Below are 20476 nucleotides of genomic sequence, written 5' to 3' on the forward strand. Positions count from 1 at the left end.
GCAGTTGTAGCTGAGTTTTTTGCACCTAGTACAAACGAGACGGTCGTGTGGCTCTGCTCAAGCTGCTCACTAAACCCCAATTTTGATCATCAAGAAGACAAGTCGCAGAGACTAAGCAAAGTTGAACAAGATGTGCTTCTTGCACTTTAACTAATGATGCTTGTTAACTAATGCGTCATCACATCCTAGAATTTTCCTCCAAGTTTCTATATGGACCATGCCTTGCTTGTCTCTCGGAGAGGATGATCTATGTGCTGCTGATGTATATACCACAATCTTTACTTTTGTAGGAGACGTATGTCGGACTTGCATGAACCGTTGAAAGTTCCTAGCTAGTCTTGCCGTACCTTCGTACACCAACTAATTATTAGGCTCGTCGTGTTCTTTTCAAATACACGCATAAAGAATACAGGTCTCGGCTCATTTTTTTTTATTTTCCTCGGAGAATTGCTAAGCGGCTGGTAAGATATGGGCGTAAAATATACACCTCTGTATTAATTACAACAAATCCAAGCACGGCCTAGCTCCTTTTATTAATTTTGCTCTAATGGCTTTTAGTTGTTGTGTCTAGAAGACGTGGATACTATTGTTGCAGCTTGCAAGGCACGACAATTCCTTGTTTTTATTTCGTCAAAATAAATAAATGTCGTCGTCATGACAGATTTTCTAGGCAGGACGACATCTATCCCCTTCGTCTTATCAGTTAACTCCCTATGCTGCTTAGATTTCTACACTGTGTGAACTTTGCACATTTGGTTTGACTCCTTTGGCCGCTATTGGCCCCTTCTGTCTGACAGCTTCGGCTTTTCTGATGGAATTGTTTCGGTCACCCAATAACCACTGAACCACATACTTAATTTCGGCTAAAAATCGATGAGACACAGCCGCAAAGGAAGCCCATTTATAGGCCCACCGAGGTCGCCATACATCTACAAGCCCGTGAAAATTCAGTTGCCGCCGAGAAAAAATAGATTTAAGAATTCACTAACCTTAACCTCAAAACCCTAAATAGAAGAATAGCATGGCGAAGACGTGCGCCACCTTCTAGTACCACCTCATGTTGGTTTAACTGTGTGCTTCCTCAGGCCATCCATGATCAACGTGTTAGTTGAGCTGCCTTTCCATCTATGGTGTATCTCTTGTCCGATTGTCACCATCGGCTCGCCTGCTTTTATCATGTCCATACGCCATTGCATATACTTGAAATGGCAAGCTTGGGTAGCATCTGTATGCTTATGTTGGCTTTATTGACCATTGTACAATGACAATGACAACAATTGGGGGAGATAGTGACAAGGTAACATTTATGATATTATAGGTGAGCCAAATTTTACAGTGTAAGATGAAAACATTGTTATCCAAATGGAAATAACCTCCCATGCATGGTAGGAGAATCACTTACTCATTTTATTGCGACACCACAAATCCACAATTATACAAAAGCACTAGCACCATGACACGACGCAGCGCGCGCATGCATGCTTCAACAAGCATCGGCGACTAACCAATCTCTCACAATGGCCCGATGTCTATGATTTTTTTTGCAAAGATTTTGACTCTCACTGCCAAATGTCCCTATGAGGAAGAACAACATAAAAATGGGTCCCATGCCTGTGATTTTTTGCAAAGTTTTTTACACCCCTGTCAAGTTGCCCTACGAGGAAGAACAATATAAACAATGGATCCCACTCCTGTGATTTTTTTTTTGCAAAGATGTTTACTCTCACTGCCAAGTGTCCCTATGAGAGGAAGAACAGCGTAAAAAAATGGGTTCAGTGGGAAAAATTTGGCAGCAGCTTCAAGGGTTCGAACTCAAAAGTTTGGCAAAAACTGGTTCCTACTAACGGGGCCCATTGAAGGTCTAAATAAAGTTGTTCCAGTCCTTGAAATAACATTTCGTTCAAAAATTTCAGATGGTAAAACATGATATTTCCGGTATTTTTCGGTAACTGGTTTTTCCGGGCAGCTTGGGTACAAAAACGGAAATGAGAAAAGAAAACCTGCTAACTAATTAGGCGGGCCGCCTCAGTCTTAGTCATGGATGCGTGCGTTCCTACACACGACAATTCATCGTTGGGTTTGAGGTATTTGTAGCTAACTAGAGGATCTGTATGATATTTCAGCTGCAACGCATTCATGCTTGATTTTTATCTGTGAATGATTTAAGTATTGTGGCCGTGACAGATTTTCTAGGTAGCATGTCTTCTCGTCCTCTCCCGCGCCTCACCCCCCAGGCCATCGGGCATCAGCGATCAGTGTGTCCGTCTGATTTCTGCTAAGATCGATCTGCAACGTCCGTCTGTACCTCCGGAGCAGCCCTTTCACTCCGGTGTGGTACATCAATTTTCTATATCATATCTATACACCGTGGCTTACACTTGAAATGGTAAGTTTTGGTAGCATTTGTTTGGCCTTATGCTGCATTGACCATCATCCAGTAGCAGGATGACAGTGACTGAGATAGCATTTCTGGAACCATAGTCCATAGCTAAAGACATATTTTACGATGTATGGTGATCACACTGATACGGTAGGAATCATATACTTGGGGCATGATGTCTGTTCACTCACTTTATTACAACATCACGATTACGCAAAACCACTAGCACCATGACACGATCATAGCGCACACACGACTCACACGCTTCAGCAAGCACGGCGACTAACCAATCTCTTACATGGCGGCGGCATGGCCCTCGTCGCTGGCGGTCTCGATGCCCTCGACACGGCTGTTGGGGACAGCGCAGTTGAACCGGATCTCGCCCTGGCTGCCGGTGAGCAAGTCCATGTTGCTCATCTTCACCATGGATTTGGCGAACTGCTCGAAGAATGCCCCCTGGTTGAGCGAGAACCGCGTCGCCATGCGCGTGGTGTTGGGGTGGACGATGAGGCCCTGGTCCGACTTGAACAGACCCTGCTTGGCAATGAGATCAAAGTAGTACTTGTTGTCGAACACGTCCGGCGTACGCAAATCGAGGGTCTGGTTGACGGTGCCCGCAGGCATGTCCTTAGCACACTTGGCCCTCAACTTGGCCGCGAAATTGGGGTCGATGACTAGGTCGGTGTCGTCGACCGGCGTGAAGCGGTCGGAGAAGGAGGAGCAGTGGGCGATGCCGAAGGAGTGCGCGCCAGAGAGGGACACCAGGTCCGCCTTGTCGAGGTTTCGGTCGCCGAAAGACTTGAGGAGTTCCGGCACGGTGAAGGAGGGCGCCGGTAGGGTGGAGACGAGATCCTCCAACGCTGGGGCTAGCGCGTCACGTCGGCCGAGGGCCACGTCGAAGTGGGGTCCACCAGCCTATATTCACCACGTAGACGTATATGTTAGTCGGCAGTCGGCATCCAATCTGAACATTCAGATTTGGATTGATGGCCCTGCGTGCTGCATGGCAGGCATCAAGGTCTAGGGTACGTAGCGTACCAGCACGAGGGAGTCGCGGGTAGCAAGGACGGTGAGATCGGCGCAGGAGACAGTCCGGCCACAGGCGCGGTGCACGGCGGCGCGGATGCTCTCGATGAGGTTGAGCGCCACCGGCCGGAGCGTCAGGTTGGGCCCCATCCCCTGCTCGCTGTTGTTCCCGGTTAGGAGCACCGAGGCGTCGCAGCCCTGTAACAACAGTAAATAAGTAAGAAGCGTCATACTCCTACTTTTTTTTAGGATAGTAACAAGTGTCATATATACATACTACTCCCTCTGTCACGGTTTAAAAGGCGCGCTTGGAAATTCTCTGAGGTCTAGGTGGTTATCTATTGGTTGTGAGATGGGCTAAAAAAATAACATTCACACTACGCATGCATATAAAAATAGTATATCGGAGTACTAGTTAGCTACTAAAAATAAATACAATGCGCCCTAAACCTTGTCAATTATGGAAACGCACATAAATTCAACTGTGCCTTCTAAACTATGACGAAAAGTGTACATATGTTCACTTAGTCACGTAAGCACACATGTACATACGTAAATTGTATACTTGTGCCGTATACCTACCTGCGGGAAGCAGTCGTGGAAGAGGATGCGGATGAGTGCGGGGGCGACCCCGACGTCTTTCCTGAAGGCCTCGGCGACGTGGTACATGACGATGTGCTCCAGGTCCGGGCACGACACCGCGTGGAAGTCCGGCGAGAGCCCTGCCGCTGCCGAATGGACGGCCGCGCAGGCCAAGGCCAGGATGACAAGTGCCGCTGCTGCTTTGGACGCCATCTTTCTCACTCTGCAGCAGATGGATGGAGCTAAAGCGTGTCGTGTGGCTTCCTCAAGCAAAGCACCCCAAGGTATTTATAATCGGTCGGTCCTCGGCCAAATGTCTCCGATGCAAGTAGTTAGCCGCATAGCTCGATCTGATCCACAATTCCACACAGATCGACAAGTCGCAGCCAGAGATTACTTACAAAAGTGGATCGACATGTGCAAGTTGCATTGCTTGAACCTAGAAGTCAGAAGAGCTGATTAAGACCTACCGTTGTGATAAAAGAGTTTGATAATGCATGCATCGATGGTGTCGCTTTCCTGGAGCTTTCGTGCACACGCATTTGCACCTAACCAACGGTGACATGTTACCAAACTAGCATACATGTGTATGCAATTAAGGGCGAGTGGGCACGCAAAGAGCTGACCGGATTGATTCCATGGATGGAGAAACCAGAAGATTAGTACAAATCCACTTGTTAATGTATATATTGTCGGGCATAGATTGCTAATCAAGATCAAGTAGGATATTATGAAGAATGGAGACCTGGATATGCTTAACGGATTTTGGAATAGTTTCAGATGGCATCTAGGAGTTGAGTGACAGCTTGATGGCGGATTAATTAGCTAGGGCTGGTTAGATAGATGGGATCGATCCATGGAGTGTGGTCTCATCTCCGGGAGGAATAATTTTGAATGGCACCTGCAAGATCGACATGCTAGAAATCCGCTGAAAATTCTTAGCTAGGTCGGCCACGTGATGCACCTTCACTGTATCATAGTGAAGCCAATTATAAATCTAGACTAGATGGAGCCAGTCGTGCGCTTCTCTTTGCATATCTGATTGCGCTTCTCGATTTGAAGGCATTCTAGCTAGCTACTACGTACCACAGTCCAGTTAAATTACCGTCATCGACATCTTTTTGGAGAGTATAGGCATGAGAATACTGTCAGAAGCAAGGGCCTGGAAGCAAGCTGGACTGCTCAGAGGCGACCTTGACCGATTCTTTGTGGAGTTGTACTTGTGGGTTAGGCGTGAGGAGTAATCTTGTCCGTGTTGTAAGGGTGGACTTGGGTGTGTTCTTGTTGTAATCGCCCAGGTGGAGGGGGCTCTTAAACCGTTTCTCTTTTTAATATATGATACGCACTGCTCGTGCGTATTTGAGAAAAAATTGTTCTATTTGAGCTGTGGTTGGGCTCAGCTCTGCAAATACACGAATGACCGTCTGTGTGGCCTGCTCAAGCTACCTGCCCACTAAGCCATTGTTATCGGTAATTAACATTTTTTTAAGATTTAACCTTTTTATTGCGGGTATTTCCAATCTTGCTAGCTAGCCGTAGCCAGACGGCGATAATACTACACACACGCAGGGAAACAATGGACAATTACGGACCCTCCCTGCGTGCTATACCTGGCCAGACCTCAGTCCGGGCCGGGCTTCGGGCTAGGCCTAGCCAAGCCTGAGGCAAAAAACCCAGGTCATTCCTGGCCCGGCCCGGCCATCGGGTCTCGGGTCGGGCCCCTTCAGGAAATCGAAAAAATGATGGACCCGGGCCGGGCCTGGCTCGGCCATCAGGCTCAAAATCTAGGCCCGAGCCTGGCTCAGGAGCAGTGTCGGGCTGGGCCAGGTCAGGCTTTTTCGGGTCAGGTTGGCCGGGCCGGGCTTCCCATGGCCAGGTATACTGCGTGCCCTCCACTAATTGGCCTCCCCTATGAGGGATCGATAGAGAGAAGAGCGTGCCTGGTCGTCTCTTGGACGACATGCTTGCGTCTGCATGCCAACCACTTGCAACGCAAATCACTCGCGTTCCTACACAACAAGTCAATGCCCAGCTCCTCCCTGCGTACATGCGTGTGACATTTTGAATCTGAGTAGCAAAACAGGAGTGCTATACACACGACATAATGCACACGATTCATGCACGATACTTAAATCCAGCCGGACATGCACATGATTGAGAAAGGCACCAGCAGCTGGATTAGCACGTCGTGCATAGATCGGGCAGCACTCTCGTCTGAGTAGCAGTTTCGGTAGCAAAACGACCACATGCATGTAACTCCTCACGTGGAAACCTAGTACGGTTCCGATTAAGTTACTGTCACGTACGTGGGGTACTGGGGTGTGGATCTGACTATCTGAGCAGCACAACAAGCACATATATTTTCGAAAACCGATTCCGATCATCATGTGATTCGATCACCAACGATCCACCTGCCGATTAGAGCAACTATAGCAGAGTGGGCCATGTGATTCCGATCACCAACGATTTTGAGCCAAAATCACACTCTAGCCTACTCGCCGTATGGCTCCCAACCGATATAATTCATGGAGCTCTCTCCATAAACGAGCTCGCAGCCTCCATATATGGAGTCTCGGGAAGGCCAATATGGAGCTTACTTCAAACCCAACCGCCAGCACATGAGCGAAGTTTCAGATTATGCCTCCTTGCGCTGCCCACACGATTGAAATGGCACCGCCTCCCTCACCATCGGGGACGACACCCGGCCGTTAATGCCCTGCCCACGCCTTCCGGATCCAATGTCGGATGGCCACCACACGACATCATCTCATGGCTTACATGCAAGCAAGCCGGGAGGATCCATGCGAACAGGCAGGACTGTGCGAGAAGACGGGAGCCACACGTGCGAGAAGGCCAGAGCCGTGTGAGCGTCGCTGCATTTCTCACCGGGAAGTGCGCCCCTTGTTGATCGTCCGTCAAGTGCACTCTCCTCAACTGCTTCTTAATAGTGGCTCCGACGGCCTATAAAAGGCCAACACCGCCTCTCCTCTCTCCCATTACTCTTCCTGGCGTCTCCCAAATCTTTTAGGCCAGCCTCCGTTTCGCCTCCCAGAAAATGTTCCGGAAATCACCGTGGGGTCCTCTGGACCCCTCCTTGGAGCAGTTGGAAGAGGGCCTTGCCAATTTCCATATCGTCATACTTCGAAAATAGTATTCTATGTTTTATCAATGTTTCATATGGAGCGCTTTATATGCGATATGGAAGTTGTCGGTATGACGACTCTACGTACTAGAGTTGTGAGCTAGACCTCTAGATCTTTAGCGAGACAGCGAACCCTCACTAGCTCTTCTCAATTCCAAAGCTCGATTTAAATCTGGCAAAGTTCACACTAATCTATCCAATTACTTGCAAGGCGCGTGCTAGTACTTCTGATCTGTTATAGTCTGGGGATCCTAGAGCATGACAATTTGTTGAGGATCACTTAATTTCCCGATGAACTTGTGTCATCATGCCTCTCTCCATCCTCTTTTAGGCGGACCCCATCTCATGTAGCTAAACACAACTCTAGCACATTGGCCACATCTACGATCATCATCCTCCATATGGAGCTCAAAGTAGACATACTATACGCATGTTTCAGCAAGATAATTTTATAAGAACTATAATTAGTGACGAAAAATATTGTTTAACAACATTTTCAAAATAAACAATAACATTGCTACCTAGACACTACCTAATCTACTCAGTGGCCGGCGCCGTCTAGTCGCCGCCCTCGCCGCCGTCGTCGTCTTCCTCCTCCATGTGTCGATGTCCTCTTCACACTCTAAGGGACGAGAGATCCTCGAAGTAGGCATACGGGTTGGGCTGACGAGCGGCAGCAACAGGCCGCGGCTGCTCCTCCTCATCAGTAAGTACCGGGCCGCACTCACAGATGATGCACGCCGAGCTTCATGGGCGGTGAGCTAGAGCACGGTGTGGATCGGGTCCTTAGTCTCCGGCTCCGGTTCAGGGATTGAGAGATCAAGGTTAAATTCAGACTTCCTCTACCAATTCAAGGTTTTTCCAAATTTTTCTCATTTGAGAAATGCATGCATTTGACTGAAAGCTAGCTGGACGTACGACTGTGGGATCCTAGTACGGTTCCGGTTAAATTACTCACGTTCGTTGGGTGGATCTGAGTTGCATAACCACTATGTATGTTTTCAAAAAAAGACGAGTAATTAGACAATTAGAGCATCTCTAACAGGCACCCCGAAATTGCCTCACACGCAAAAAACACCTCGTTTTTTACGCTGGAGACAAAAACATCACTCATGCAGTCGCTGTAAAGTAGAGCATGCTCAAAAAAAAATTAACGCACGGGTGTGCGCGTGAGCTACGGGGCTGCAAATTAGGGCGCCGAATTGTGCGTGCGGGGTGCTGCAGGTGCTGTGGCGGAGCGTGAATCAAATATTAGGGGGAGCCAAATGAGTGTGTATGACATAAAAAAAGGCTAGGGTGATCAGATACGCCGGAGGATTAATAGAGTAATTAGTAGATTAGTAAGTGTATTTGGTAAATTTTCCTCCTGAAAGGGGGGCCCGGGCCCGAAATTATTCCCACGACGCTCCGCCACTGTGCAGGTGGAGCTGTTGGATTGGACACCGTGTTTTTGTGCATTTCGAGAATATCTTCGTCGCACCCGCAGACAAAAATACTGTTTTGGCCCTATAAAAGAATTATAGCACACCGAGGCGAAGCGCGCCTTTTAGGAGTCCCAGAACAAAGTGCTATAATATGATTTTAAACAAGAGTAAATCTAGAATAACATGGGCTACATTAGCTAGCGAGCTCTTATTAAGACATTAATCTCGCTAACATCGGTGATCTCAAGCAGAGGCGGCGAGCCCCTCGTCGCTGGTGGTGGTGAGGATGCTCTGTCCATTGCGCACGAAGCAGCTGTTGCGACGGATCTCGCCGACGTTTCCTTGGGGCCCCTGGAGATTCCCGAGCTTGGTCATGGAAGCAGCAAACTGGCCGAAGAACCACCAATGGTTCCCGGCGAAGCCGTTGACAACCCATTCGGTGCGCCAGTCCGCGGTGAGCTTCTGGTCGGAGGTGAAGACCCCCTTGCCCTGTTGCAGGTTGGTGAAGTACTTGATGTCGAACACGTCCGGGGTGGTGACGTCGAGGTCCTGCAGCCGGTTGAAGTCGCTGGAGCAGTTGGAGGCGAGGCTTCGGACGAAGTCGGAGTCCTCGGAGAAGCGGTTGGAGAAGGAGCTGCAGTGGCCCTTCCCGATGGTGTGGCCACCTGAGAGCGCGACGAGGTCGACATTGTCGAGGTTGCGGGTCTCGAAGACGTCGATGAGCGTGGAGGCGTTGGAGCTGGCCTGGGGGAGATCGAAGACGGCCGAGCTCGGCGCCGGCGCGAGGCTGTCGAGCCTGCCGAGCGGCACGTCGTAGCCCTGACCCCCGGAGAAGGCAACGGCATCGCGGGTGGCGAGGGCCGTGATGTCGGCGCAGGAGACGACGGGTCCGCAGGCGGCGTGCACCTGGGCACGGATGGACTCAATGAGCTGCAGCGCCCGCGGTTGGAGCGTCAGATTCGGCGGCAACTGGAGCTCGCTGCCGTCTCCCGTCAGAAGGACCGACGCGTCACAGCCCTGTACAACCACGAAACAAATTATGCTCTCAAATATTTATTTTTTTTACCATTAGTCGATATATATGCGTACATTTTACGCTCCTAAAATTCTTATCTTAGATTTGTATCTAGACATATCTGTATTTGGACAAATCTAAAACAAAAACTTTAAGACCAAGGTAATATGTTAATAAAAATATTATTTTTCATTGTGACGAATCTTACTATAGTACTTTCTTCGTCCGAAAAAGATTAACCCTCAAATAGATGTATCTAGCATCAAGGTAGTGCTAGATACATCCATTTAAGAGACAAAATTGGGACAAGTCTTTTCGGACGAAGGGAGTACCATTACCATCTTTGCCATCAGTTAGATAGATCACACTTTCCTTTAATATGAGATCTAGCTAGCTGGATTAAATTACCTGAGGGAAGCAGTCGTGGAAGAAGATGCGAAGGAGGCCGGCGGCGAGGGCGATCTCGCTCTGGAGCGCGGTCTCCACGGCGGAGCGCACCACGTCCTGCAACTGCGGGCAGGAGTCGGCATGGAAGTCGAAGGCGAGTCCATCGGCGGGGGAGACGGGAGGAATACGGCCACCGACGTGGTCGGTGGGCATAGAGATGAACGCCGCCGACGGCTTGGACAAGGCTGCAGGGCACAGCACCGCGGCCACGAGGACCAGCATCGCTGCTGTCCTGCTCGACGCCATTGATCCTAGCTAAGCTACCTTGATGAGCTTAGTGCCTGCAGAGTACTAGTGCTACTTTGGCACTAGCTGCAATGGAGTGTGGCTTCCTCACGTCAACGAGATGCCCTTATTTATAGAGGAACTAGATGATCGATCGATCGATGCTTGACATCAAAGTCGTCGGAGTAATTAAGCGGGAGCAGAGATCCAAAACGAGATCGAGTAGGTGGCAAGCTACACCACGATCCAAGTGCACATGCTTGATCACGTACGTGGTGATGCAGATTGCAGAAGTCATGTGCGTAATGTACTTGTGCCGACCAAGCTCCCGGATCCCGTGTTTCTGCTCGTGGCATGTCAACGAACAGTACGCCGAGGCCAGTAGTTAGGCCAACTCCACCGCGTGACCCCAAACAGACGTCGTTTTGTCCGATTCTATCCATTAGGGTAGGGCAGTAGAGTCATATTCAAGCGTGTCCTGAGATGCGGTGATCGTGTGCCCAGCGCGGCCGCATCCGTTTGCCTCATTTTGTCCGTCTTTATTTTAAAAAGAGAGCAACGTTTCAAATGACAAGCCCTAGTTCATCGGGCCAGCGGCCCTAGTCCACGCCGACAACAGAGCCAGCGGCTTACACGTCCATCGCCGCAACACAGCCAGCCTCCAAAATGAATAGTTGTCCTCACCGGCAACACAGCCAGCGGCCGGCAACACAGCCGGCCTCCAAAATGAATGTTTTTCTCACCGGCACACAGCCAGCAGCCCAGCGGGCGGACGGTACCCATGCCAGCCTCCAAAAAGAATGGCTACGGCCGATCGGACGACCTAGTTCAGGCCGTCGGCGTCCAACATCTCTTTCTGCCTGGCCTCGAACCAGGCCCTCGTCTTCTTGCTCATCTTGGACAAGTCCACGCTCATGATCGCAAAGGCCACCTCCTCTACTTTGGTTGCGGCATTGATGGCCTCGATCTCGAGCTGCCTCTGCCTGGCCGAGACAATGGCGGCCTCGATGTCGATCTGCCTTTGCCGGGACGCCTCCTCCATGCAGATCTTCCTCCTCTTGGCCGCCTCCTCCATCTCAAGCTTCTTCCTTTGAAGCTCTAGGTATTGCTTCATTTGCTCGTCCTTACTTTGCCGCTTCTTCTCGTCCCTCATATTCTTTTGAGACATCATGCCATGCAAAGTGTCATGCAAGGCCATGGATGAGGCATCACGTATGTCGTCCACCTTGGAGTTGGTCTTGCCCCTCGGCCTCTTCAACGCTTCGCCATCTCCACCTCCAGCGAACTTGGCCGTCTTCTTGCCTCGCTTCCTTTGCAGTTCACGGCATTGATCCTTGAACTTAGGGCAATTGTTGATGATCGTCCAACAATGTGTAAGAGTGAATGGCTTGTCATTGTGCCGGGCCTTGAATGCTTCCAAAGATTGAAATGCCTACACCACATGATCAACAACAATTGAACATGCAAACATATACAAGGCCGAAGTCTCACATGGTCGTAGCAAGGAAAAGGACTAGGATAAGGAGAGCATACCATGTCCTCAATGCCGAGACCACTCACGGGCCGTGCTTCAACACTCTCAAGTGCGGCGCAATACTTGTTACACTCTTGTTGGATGAACAACCATCTCTTTTGAATCGAGGTGATGCCATGGTTGCTTGTCATTTGATAGGGGGCTCAAACATCTTCCTTTCATGGAATGTTTTGTGGACTCTCATCCAAAGAACAAGGCCCTTTTGTTGCGCGTCGGTCTTCGGATCTTGGCTAATCTCCAGCCAACATTGGCAAATCAACTTGTCCTCATCTTGTGTATATGAACTCATGCGAATGCTCTTCCTCCTTTTTTGTGCTTTCGCTCTTTGGGTGAGCTCGTCGATGAACAATGGCTCGCTTTCTTTGCATCTTGACATGGTGCACGTGCTTGCTTTCTTTGCATCTTGACGGCCGGCCGGCCGCCGCTGCTAGACCCAGGCGTGACGTTGATGTCGATGACGGCCGAGGGGCGCGGTGTGGACGGCGCGATCACGCCAATGTCCGGCGACCCCGACAAACGAGTCTGGCCGTCGTGCCTTGGCGGGGGAAAGTCGGGCGACATGGGCGTGGTCCGCGACTGGCAGTGCGGAGGCCGGGCGACCGACGAACCTGTGCTCGCCGGGCCGACGACTGCTGCATGGAAACCGTCCGGACGGCACATGCCAAGTATGAGAAGGGTGTGCGCTTTGTTGACGATGTCCCCCATCTCGTTGACCACGGCCTCCATTGCATCGCGCTCGGCGGCGAACTTGGCCGCGGCGGCATTGACGTTGACGACCACTCTTCGGCCCCTCCTCTTCGCCGATTCCGCGTCCAACTTGGCGATCTCCTCCGGCGTGCACTCCGACCGCGGTTTCCTTGGCGCCTTGGCCGCCTTCTTCTTCACCTTTTGGGGGGGGGGGGGGGGGGTCGACGGCCAGGCCGTCAGAATTCCCCTGGGCGTCGGCCATGGACGGGGGTGGGAGGGGGCGGCAGGAGGGACGTTGGAGGGTTTGGGGGAAATGGCGCCAAATGGGGTGCGGGGGGGGGGGGGGGGGGGTTGCTTTATGACACCGATAGGCGGGCCAGGGGAGGACAAGCGCGCGCGTCCCGCCCGTCCGCGCGCTGTCCGTTTCACCCTAAAATCGGCGCAAACTTGGGCCGGGGATGGGTCGAAAGCGGACAGAAAACATACAAAAGTCCGTTTGCTTTCACGCGCTGGGCTATCTGGTTTGTCCTTTTTACCCCAAACGGATGGGATCGGACAGGATGGGGTCGCACGATGGAGTTGGCCTTATATGCAGATATCTAAAATTCAAGTTATAAGCTATGAAATATAGACGTGTGGCAAATGATACTTATTTGGTAGAGATCACTGCTAGTAAGTTGTGTTTCCAAGCAAATGTTAAAAATGTGTTATGTTCCGAGCAAGGATTCGAGGAACCGTGAAGCGTGAACTACGAATAAGTACTATGAATGGAGATGCGAAGGAAACAAACGACGCGTTTGGTTCAGCTTCCGTGATGTATTCGTTTTCTCGTATCGGAAAGCACCGTTTCCAATCGTTTTTTTTACCTAAGACAGTCTTTGTTTGGTTCGGGCTGAGAGTCCCGTTTTCCAATTCACTTCGCTTCGAGCGGTTTCAACTTTACGAAGCGGAGTTCTCTCACATCCTCACCCTTTTGCATAACAATTGCTAGGGCTGGGGATAATTGATTCATTCATCTCATATGTGTATGATTGCAATAATAAAGACCAGTGCTTTTTTACCTACACCTTACATGCACAGCAAGGCTACGTGTATTTTTGGCATAAAAAAGGGGCTCTACATATAATTGTGGAATAAAGTGAATCATCTTTCCATGCATGAGAAGAATGCAAATCTACACATAATAAACAAGCAGCACCACCCATACCTCGTCACAGTACAATCTCCTCTGTTCGGCACTAGCTACGGAAGGATTGTTCATCCGTGGTTCCTGCATGGACGCATACATACAATATATAGGTGCTAATAAAAAATGATTCTACAGTTTTTGAGTACTCAAGTAAATTAGGACAAAAACAACTACAATAGCTCACTGATTAATAAAAAAAACAATGGCAGACGCCGTAGATATGGTTAATGAGGCCACAGGTGCAACGCCAGTACGCATTATGTTTCGTGCACACCACCGCTCTTGATGACCAAGTGACATTACCGAGGTGATACTGTTCAAGATATCTATAACGTGTAAGATCCCTGCGTACAATGGTGTCACCTGTAATGGTAGGAACGGCCATAAAACCGACACTCAAGCTCCTTCTGATGACACTTTCACTGCTTGCAATATCAATCAAGAGAGTATTGCCCCCGATGCTTTTTAATGGGACAAGTCTTCCATGGATGAGATCCGCTATGCTGTACACCAGCATGCGCTTGGAGTGATCGCTGCTGGAACCGACGAGCAAGATCTTTGAGTCACATTCTACCAGTTCAAAAGGGCTGCGGATCTTGGCCTTGGGACATAATATGGTGATCACCTTTGGTGGCTGAAACGAAAACGAAGATGAAGTTAATACCGACGTCTTCTCGTGGCGAGGCGGGTCGATCTGAAAAATCCATAGTTCATCTGTGCTTGGCGTGGGCTTGTGGAGCATGTAAAATTTTCCTTGGGATGATATGATGCTGTTATCTGGGGAGAAGCTCCAGGCCGAGAAACTCCATTGTTTGTCCTTGGTGGTAGCAAATAGTATGCGCCGCAGATCTAGAAGCATGATCATGAGCATGGGAACTCTGTCAGCACCAATGCTCAAGGAAGCGGTCACCCTGCCTGGCGACAAGTAAGGACGGTTCATGCGGGAACTCCAATGGATTGATCCCAAGCTCATCGTGACATATGTGATTGGCGGGAACTTGGCAACGGTCCCAGTGAAGGGGTGAAGTAGGCAAACATCATCGCTGTTTTCATTATCGTGTTGCCGGCTCCGCTGCAGGAGTAGGAGGCCGTCGACCGGACAGAGGACGCGGTGGTCGTCGAGAAGAGGGAGCCGGGGGCGGACGAACGCTCCGGTGTCAAGGTTGAGGAAACGCATCCGGCCATCTTCAAGGTGGAATTCGTGGCCCTCGGGCAGCATCGTCCACCGGCGTGGGTGGAAGCGCGCGACGGCGATGCCATTTGCGCGCGGGCATGGCGTGCTGGACCGCACGTGCGTACACACGGAGCGGAAGCGGACGTAGCCTCGCAGATCGTCGTCCGCAAGCACCAGCCAGCCAACGAGCTCGACCAAGTCAGCGGGCATGGACGCCAGCGGAAACACGTCGTCGGCGCCCGGGATGGAGGCGGCCGCATCGGTCGCCGGAGGGCGCTTCGCCGGCAAGGGCATCTATCGATCTGATCTTTTGAGATATTTTTGGCTACCCTAGCCGCCAGCGTATGCGACTCGGCGACGAAGTATTCTGGAAGGGAGCTGTGATGCGTGTTTGTGCATGGGCTCGTCGGCCTAGCATCTGGCCCATCTCCCTCCCCATTTCTCTCTATCACGTGCGTGCGTGTACCCAGCGGAATTTCCTATTGGCCGCTCATTGCGGCAAAATGCCGCCGCTTCGCACAGGGGAACGACCGAGCGACGCTGCTTGGGCCGGCCCACTTAGGTAGATACGTTAGGAACTGCCCAATCCGGTTTTGTGAACCTTCTAGAAGGTTCCCTGAACCGGGTTTTCGTTTCTTTTATCGGTTTTCCGGTTTTTTTTTCACTTTTCTGTTTCTTTTTCTTTTTTCTGTTTCTTTTCCTTTTCCTTTCTTTTTGTTTTTCTTTTTGTTTCTTTTTTCTTTTTCAACACAAGTTCGCAGTTCTACAAAATGTTTAGGATTTTCCGAAAACGCAAAGAAATGTTCCTATTTTTTCAAAAAATGTTCTTGTTTTCTAAAATTTGTTTCATACAGTGGCTATGGACGCGAACAAATTTGGAAGCGCTTCTAAATTTGTTCTCCATTTCAAGATTTGTTCTGAACATTAAAAAATTGTTCGTGCTTTAAAAAATTGTCCGCGCTTCCAAATTTGTTCTCCATTTCAAAATTTGTTCTCAACATTCAAAAATTGTTCGTGCTTTCAAAAATTGTTCGCGCTTCTCAATTTGTTCTCCATTTCAAAATCTGTTCTCAACATTCAAAAATTGTTCGTGCTTTCAAAAATTGTTCGAGCTTTCCAAATTTGTTCTCCATTTCAAAATTTGTTCTCAACATTCAAAAATTGTTCGAGTTTCCAAATTTGTTCTCCATTTCAAAATTTGTTCTCAACATTCAAAAATTGTTCATGCTTTCAAAAATTGTTCGAGCTTCCAAATTTGTTCTCCATTTCAAAATTTGTACTCAAAATTCAAAAATTGTTCGTGCTTTCAAAAATTGTTCGAGCTTCCAAATTTGTTCTCCATTTCAAAATTTGTTCTTAACATTCAAAAATTGTTCGTGCTTTCAAAAATTGTTCGCATCGTTTCAGAAACTGTTCACCTTTTAATGTTTTATTCACAAAACCAAAAACATTTTAGGCAATTTTCAGAAAACCAAAACCAAAATGGTTATGTTTTTAAATTTTGTGCGCACATTCAAATGTTTTGGGCAATTTTCATAAAATGTATGTGTTTTTCAAAAAATGTTTTTCAAAATTTGTTCTGAAACTTAAAAAGTTCATGTTTTCATATTTTTTTCACTAATTAGATTTTTTTGGGGGAATTTCATAAAATGTTTGTGTTTCCCATTTTTCGTTCCTGTTTTTTCGAAAATGTTCACATTTTCAAAAAGTTATTAGTACTTTCAAAAAATGTACTCATTTTCAATTTTGTTCCTTTTTTGAAAAATGGTTTGAGATTTCGAAAGATGTTCAAGTCATACAAATTGTATTAGACTTTCAAAAAACATTGAATTTTGTGAAAAATAAAAATTCTGTTCGAAATTTCAAAAAAAATTTAAATCTTTCGCTCCCTACAGTTTATATAAACTGAGCTGCCAGATTTAGACAACAAAGTTTGCCGCTGTTGTTTGTTCCTTTAACAGTCGCGCTGTTATATTTCCACCAAAGCAGCCGGGTGCACTGGTTAGGTACTTGACCTTGCGTGCTGCAGATCTCGGGTTCGATTTCCACCACGGCACTCTTTTTATGGTTTTTTCTCACGGCGCGTTGAAAGAGAACGCCCGCGCGTGGCCCACAAAGCCCGTCAAGGAGGTGCGCCTGTGCGATACCGCAGCAGTTTGACGCAAAATGCGTCACATAGGACCTCCCGTACCCAGCAACTAACTAGAGGTTACGATATTCTAAAAAAAAACTAGAGGTTACGACGGATTCTAAAATTAAATAAATAAAACAAGAGGTTAGGGCATCTCCATCTCAAACCGGACACCAGTCTGCGGACACTGATGCAGAAGCCGGCCATCCAAAACTACGTGCATACATTTTAAACCGAATTGAATACTAGACAAATGAAATCACACGCGATGAATTTCATTAATGTTCGGACATAGTTTACATAAAACGGCCGATGTTTCAACCGTTTAACTAAAGAACAAGAAAAAAAATACTAGGAGGCTAACTTTTCGAATGCGAACATCTTGTACGCTTAGCCGTCTTGCCCGGCCACACCACTATCGCTTTATGTGCCATCATCGTGCATCCAGCGAAGGAAGGGCCCAGGACCGCCGCGACAGCCTTGTTCGTCTGCCGCTTGGCGCTCGTGGCGGAGCCGGTTAGCTTCATCCTACACGGTGCGGAGGGCTGCCACGATCAATGACGACCACGCTCGTGGTGCCCTGGCGGTGGCCTTGCCCTTGCCGGCATTGACGAAGGTGTCGCTGTCGATGCAACGGCACCGCATGATTGTCTCCGCGATGCTGACGGACATGTCGATAGCCCAGGCCGCGGCCAGGTCTAGGTGGTAGCCGACCCAGCCCGACGCCTCGTCCGACTTGATGAACACGGAGAGATGGGCCGCATTGCACAGTTCCTACCGCGTCACCCGCCTCGCCGCGGTGCCTCTAGAGTGGATGCAGCCTACGTGAGCATACTGTGTTGGCATTGGCGGCATTACTTGCTGTGCCATATGACGTGACATTGTATATTTGCCACCGGCTGAGCTTTTGTCAAAAAGAAGAATAACCACCAACCTCTGTATTGAGCGATGCACACAACCATGTCGCCGGCAGAGCTCATCACTCCTAGAATAGAAAATTGAGTGTGGCGGAACAGTTTGCAAGACATGAGCAAAACCAGGATAGAACTCCTTCTATTTCTAAACATGAGAAAACCGAAAACTAGTCAATTCTATCTTTACTAGCAAACATGCCCGTTTGTTGTAATGGGAGAAACAAACAGTCGCACATCTCTAGTGAGCCATCTGTGTTGCCACTTTTTCTCTCTGTATGATAAACATGACCGGTCTAAAGGCGAAACATGGCCTGTCTAAAGACGGTGAGCTTGATCATCACACTCTAGCATACCACGTTGTGCCTACCACGGAAAAAATTCAAAAGGTTGTAAATCGAAAAAAAATACTTCGAGACCATCGCTGCACCGACTTGTAATTCTGTGTTGGTGTGACATGCATCTTCATGTGGTCCATCAAAAATCATGTATTAACATATGAGGCGGTGCATTTCCTTATTATTCACAACAAACTCCCCAAGTGCCGCCTTTTTGTTTCATGCCGGCGAGTGCCTCACGGATAAAGCCACCAGCTCGACCATGCTAGAGCGGTGCGCCAGCCAACCCAGCTGACGTGTTCGCTACATAAGCTCTCCCTCGACCTCTTCAGTTGGTTCCTCGTGTGACTCCGCTGCGCAAGCTGTCACGCCGCCTTGGCGCCGCCATACACACTTCATCAATATAGTCCCCTTGTCATCTTCGGGCGTAGCCCTCGAGTGCACAGGTGTGGATGTCATGTCGAATGGTTTTTAGGGGCGATTCAGAGCAACCAGTTTTTCAGGGCGATCCTGCATATGCCTGCAAAACAGGAGGAAAGGAATTTGGTCGCCATGAAGGTGGAATGGAGACATTCGGGAGTGCCGTCTCGGAGCGATGGAATAGCATAGTACAGAGTATGGTAAAAATTTATTTTGATACCAATGTATCTCAGATATACCACCTAAAAATTCACTATCCAATGTCCTAATCTGCTAATTAGATGTGGTGGATCATCTCAAGTAGAACAGGCACCGAGTAAGTCACCCAGTATTTAATCCTTATCTGATCATAACCCGGATAGCTCTCAACCTTGTGCATGTTGTAGATGGCAGCTCTGCATGCAGCGACGTCCCTGTCTGCGTAGCACATGGACTCCAAACCATGAATTGCAGGTTGCGTAGTTTAGCAGCAGTAGATGGACAAAAAAGTGGAGGAAGAATCATTTTCTAGAAAAAAGGAGATACACAGTTATAAGATTCATGTTTTGCAACTCTAAAAAGTTTTATATCTCTTTTCTACTTAACGATGAAGATTGTATGCAGCTGTCCAAAAATATTAGATTGATTTAAAAGGACAAAACATAAAAAATATGTTGTTTTTGTAGACATATTAACAAACAGATAGAGAGCATGAAATTACAACATTAAAATACAGTACGTGCATATTTTAGTGAAGATTTCTGCGCATTAAACTCACATCACACCACCATTTGTCATAACAATAACAAAATTCAGATTTCAAATTGATGCACACTAATATTTTTCCAAAACCTGGTGTTTTGGCTATGAGACAGACAAGAGGAGGAGCAACAGCCATCGTTGCCAGAGAGAAGCTTCTGTGGCATGAGAGAAAGAGCAGCAGGCACCGCAGCATCGATGGTCAGGAGGAGAGAGAGAGAGAGAGATGCTGCTGCAGCCAGGGAGGGTGATAAAGCAGCAGCGGCAGCTCACCCCTAGTAGACGCTCATGGGAGGGAGAGAGATAATAGCAGTAGGTGCCGCGTGGGAGAGACGGCAGCTGAGCGATGCTTCAGCGATCATGCATGCGCGCGAGGACGGCTGTCGGAGGAAACACCAGAAAAAAAAGAGACGGCGCCACTGGCTCCCTCTCCATAGCTGATGAACTAACTTGTACTTTTGCGTTGTACAACTGTTGAAACGTGAATATGAATGGAGACATTGCATCTCTTTTCTGGAAATATCAAAGAATATTGCATCTTCAGTTCCACTTGAAGATATATGATCGTCGCCGCCGCCTCCACTTGAAACTTCAGTTCCACTCAAGGATTCACAAGTAATAAAAGCGTTAATTACTGGTATGTTCCTATTTTGCAAATTTCAGATATGACCGCCGTGTATAGCAAATTATATATATACCCAATACCTATACACTTGCGTGTTATATTTACGAAAAAGGGTCCCCCTTTGTATTACAAAGCAACCACCGATACATCCAACGATAGGTACCGGGGCCGCATCACAAACAAGCCCAAAGGAAAACAAAGAAGAAAGGAAGAGAAACAAATACCAACAACGGCAGATCGACGAAACGAAGATGATCGGCGACCGCTGCACCCTCCGGAGAAGTACCACCACGTTCCCAGCACCCGAAGCACCGCGTACCAAGCAACACCTTCAAGAAGGAGTCGACGACGATGCCGCTGCTATCCGGACTAGTCCTAGGGTTTCCCCCGGTACGGCGGGGGGGGGGGGGGCAGTGAGGGGAGGGGTGTACCCGACACCCTTGAGGAAGGTCCGTCGGCACCCACAGGCGTCGCCGCGTCGGGGCCGG

At 48.7% G+C, this 20476-nt stretch overlaps 3 protein-coding genes across 3 annotated transcripts; all 3 read right to left on the bottom strand.

Moving 5' to 3' along the window:
* Window positions 1-2542: 2542 nt before the first annotated feature.
* Window positions 2543-4256, bottom strand: LOC125540346 (peroxidase 12). Its single transcript, XM_048703956.2, has 3 exons — window positions 3989-4256; window positions 3419-3604; window positions 2543-3295 (listed from the first exon to the last, which is right to left on the bottom strand). The coding sequence occupies exons 1-3, from the start codon at window positions 4199-4201 to the stop codon at window positions 2675-2677; spliced, it is 1020 nt and encodes a 339-aa protein (XP_048559913.1). The 5' UTR covers window positions 4202-4256; the 3' UTR covers window positions 2543-2674.
* Window positions 4257-8706: 4450 nt separating this feature from the next.
* LOC125534536 (cationic peroxidase SPC4) lies at window positions 8707-10368 on the bottom strand. The gene is made up of 2 exons (XM_048697733.2): window positions 9978-10368; window positions 8707-9571 (listed from the first exon to the last, which is right to left on the bottom strand). The coding sequence occupies exons 1-2, from the start codon at window positions 10260-10262 to the stop codon at window positions 8798-8800; spliced, it is 1059 nt and encodes a 352-aa protein (XP_048553690.1). The 5' UTR covers window positions 10263-10368; the 3' UTR covers window positions 8707-8797.
* A 3332-nt stretch (window positions 10369-13700) lies between these two features.
* Window positions 13701-15213, bottom strand: LOC147987910 (uncharacterized). The gene is made up of 2 exons (XM_087542544.1): window positions 13955-15213; window positions 13701-13732 (listed from the first exon to the last, which is right to left on the bottom strand). The coding sequence occupies exons 1-2, from the start codon at window positions 15117-15119 to the stop codon at window positions 13701-13703; spliced, it is 1197 nt and encodes a 398-aa protein (XP_087398670.1). The 5' UTR covers window positions 15120-15213.
* Between the last annotated feature and the right edge of the window lie 5263 nt (window positions 15214-20476).

This window comes from Triticum urartu, chromosome 2A (genome assembly GCF_056163025.1).
Source record: "Triticum urartu cultivar PI428250 chromosome 2A, HENAU_Tu73, whole genome shotgun sequence".
NCBI classification, from domain to species: domain Eukaryota; kingdom Viridiplantae; phylum Streptophyta; class Magnoliopsida; order Poales; family Poaceae; genus Triticum; species Triticum urartu.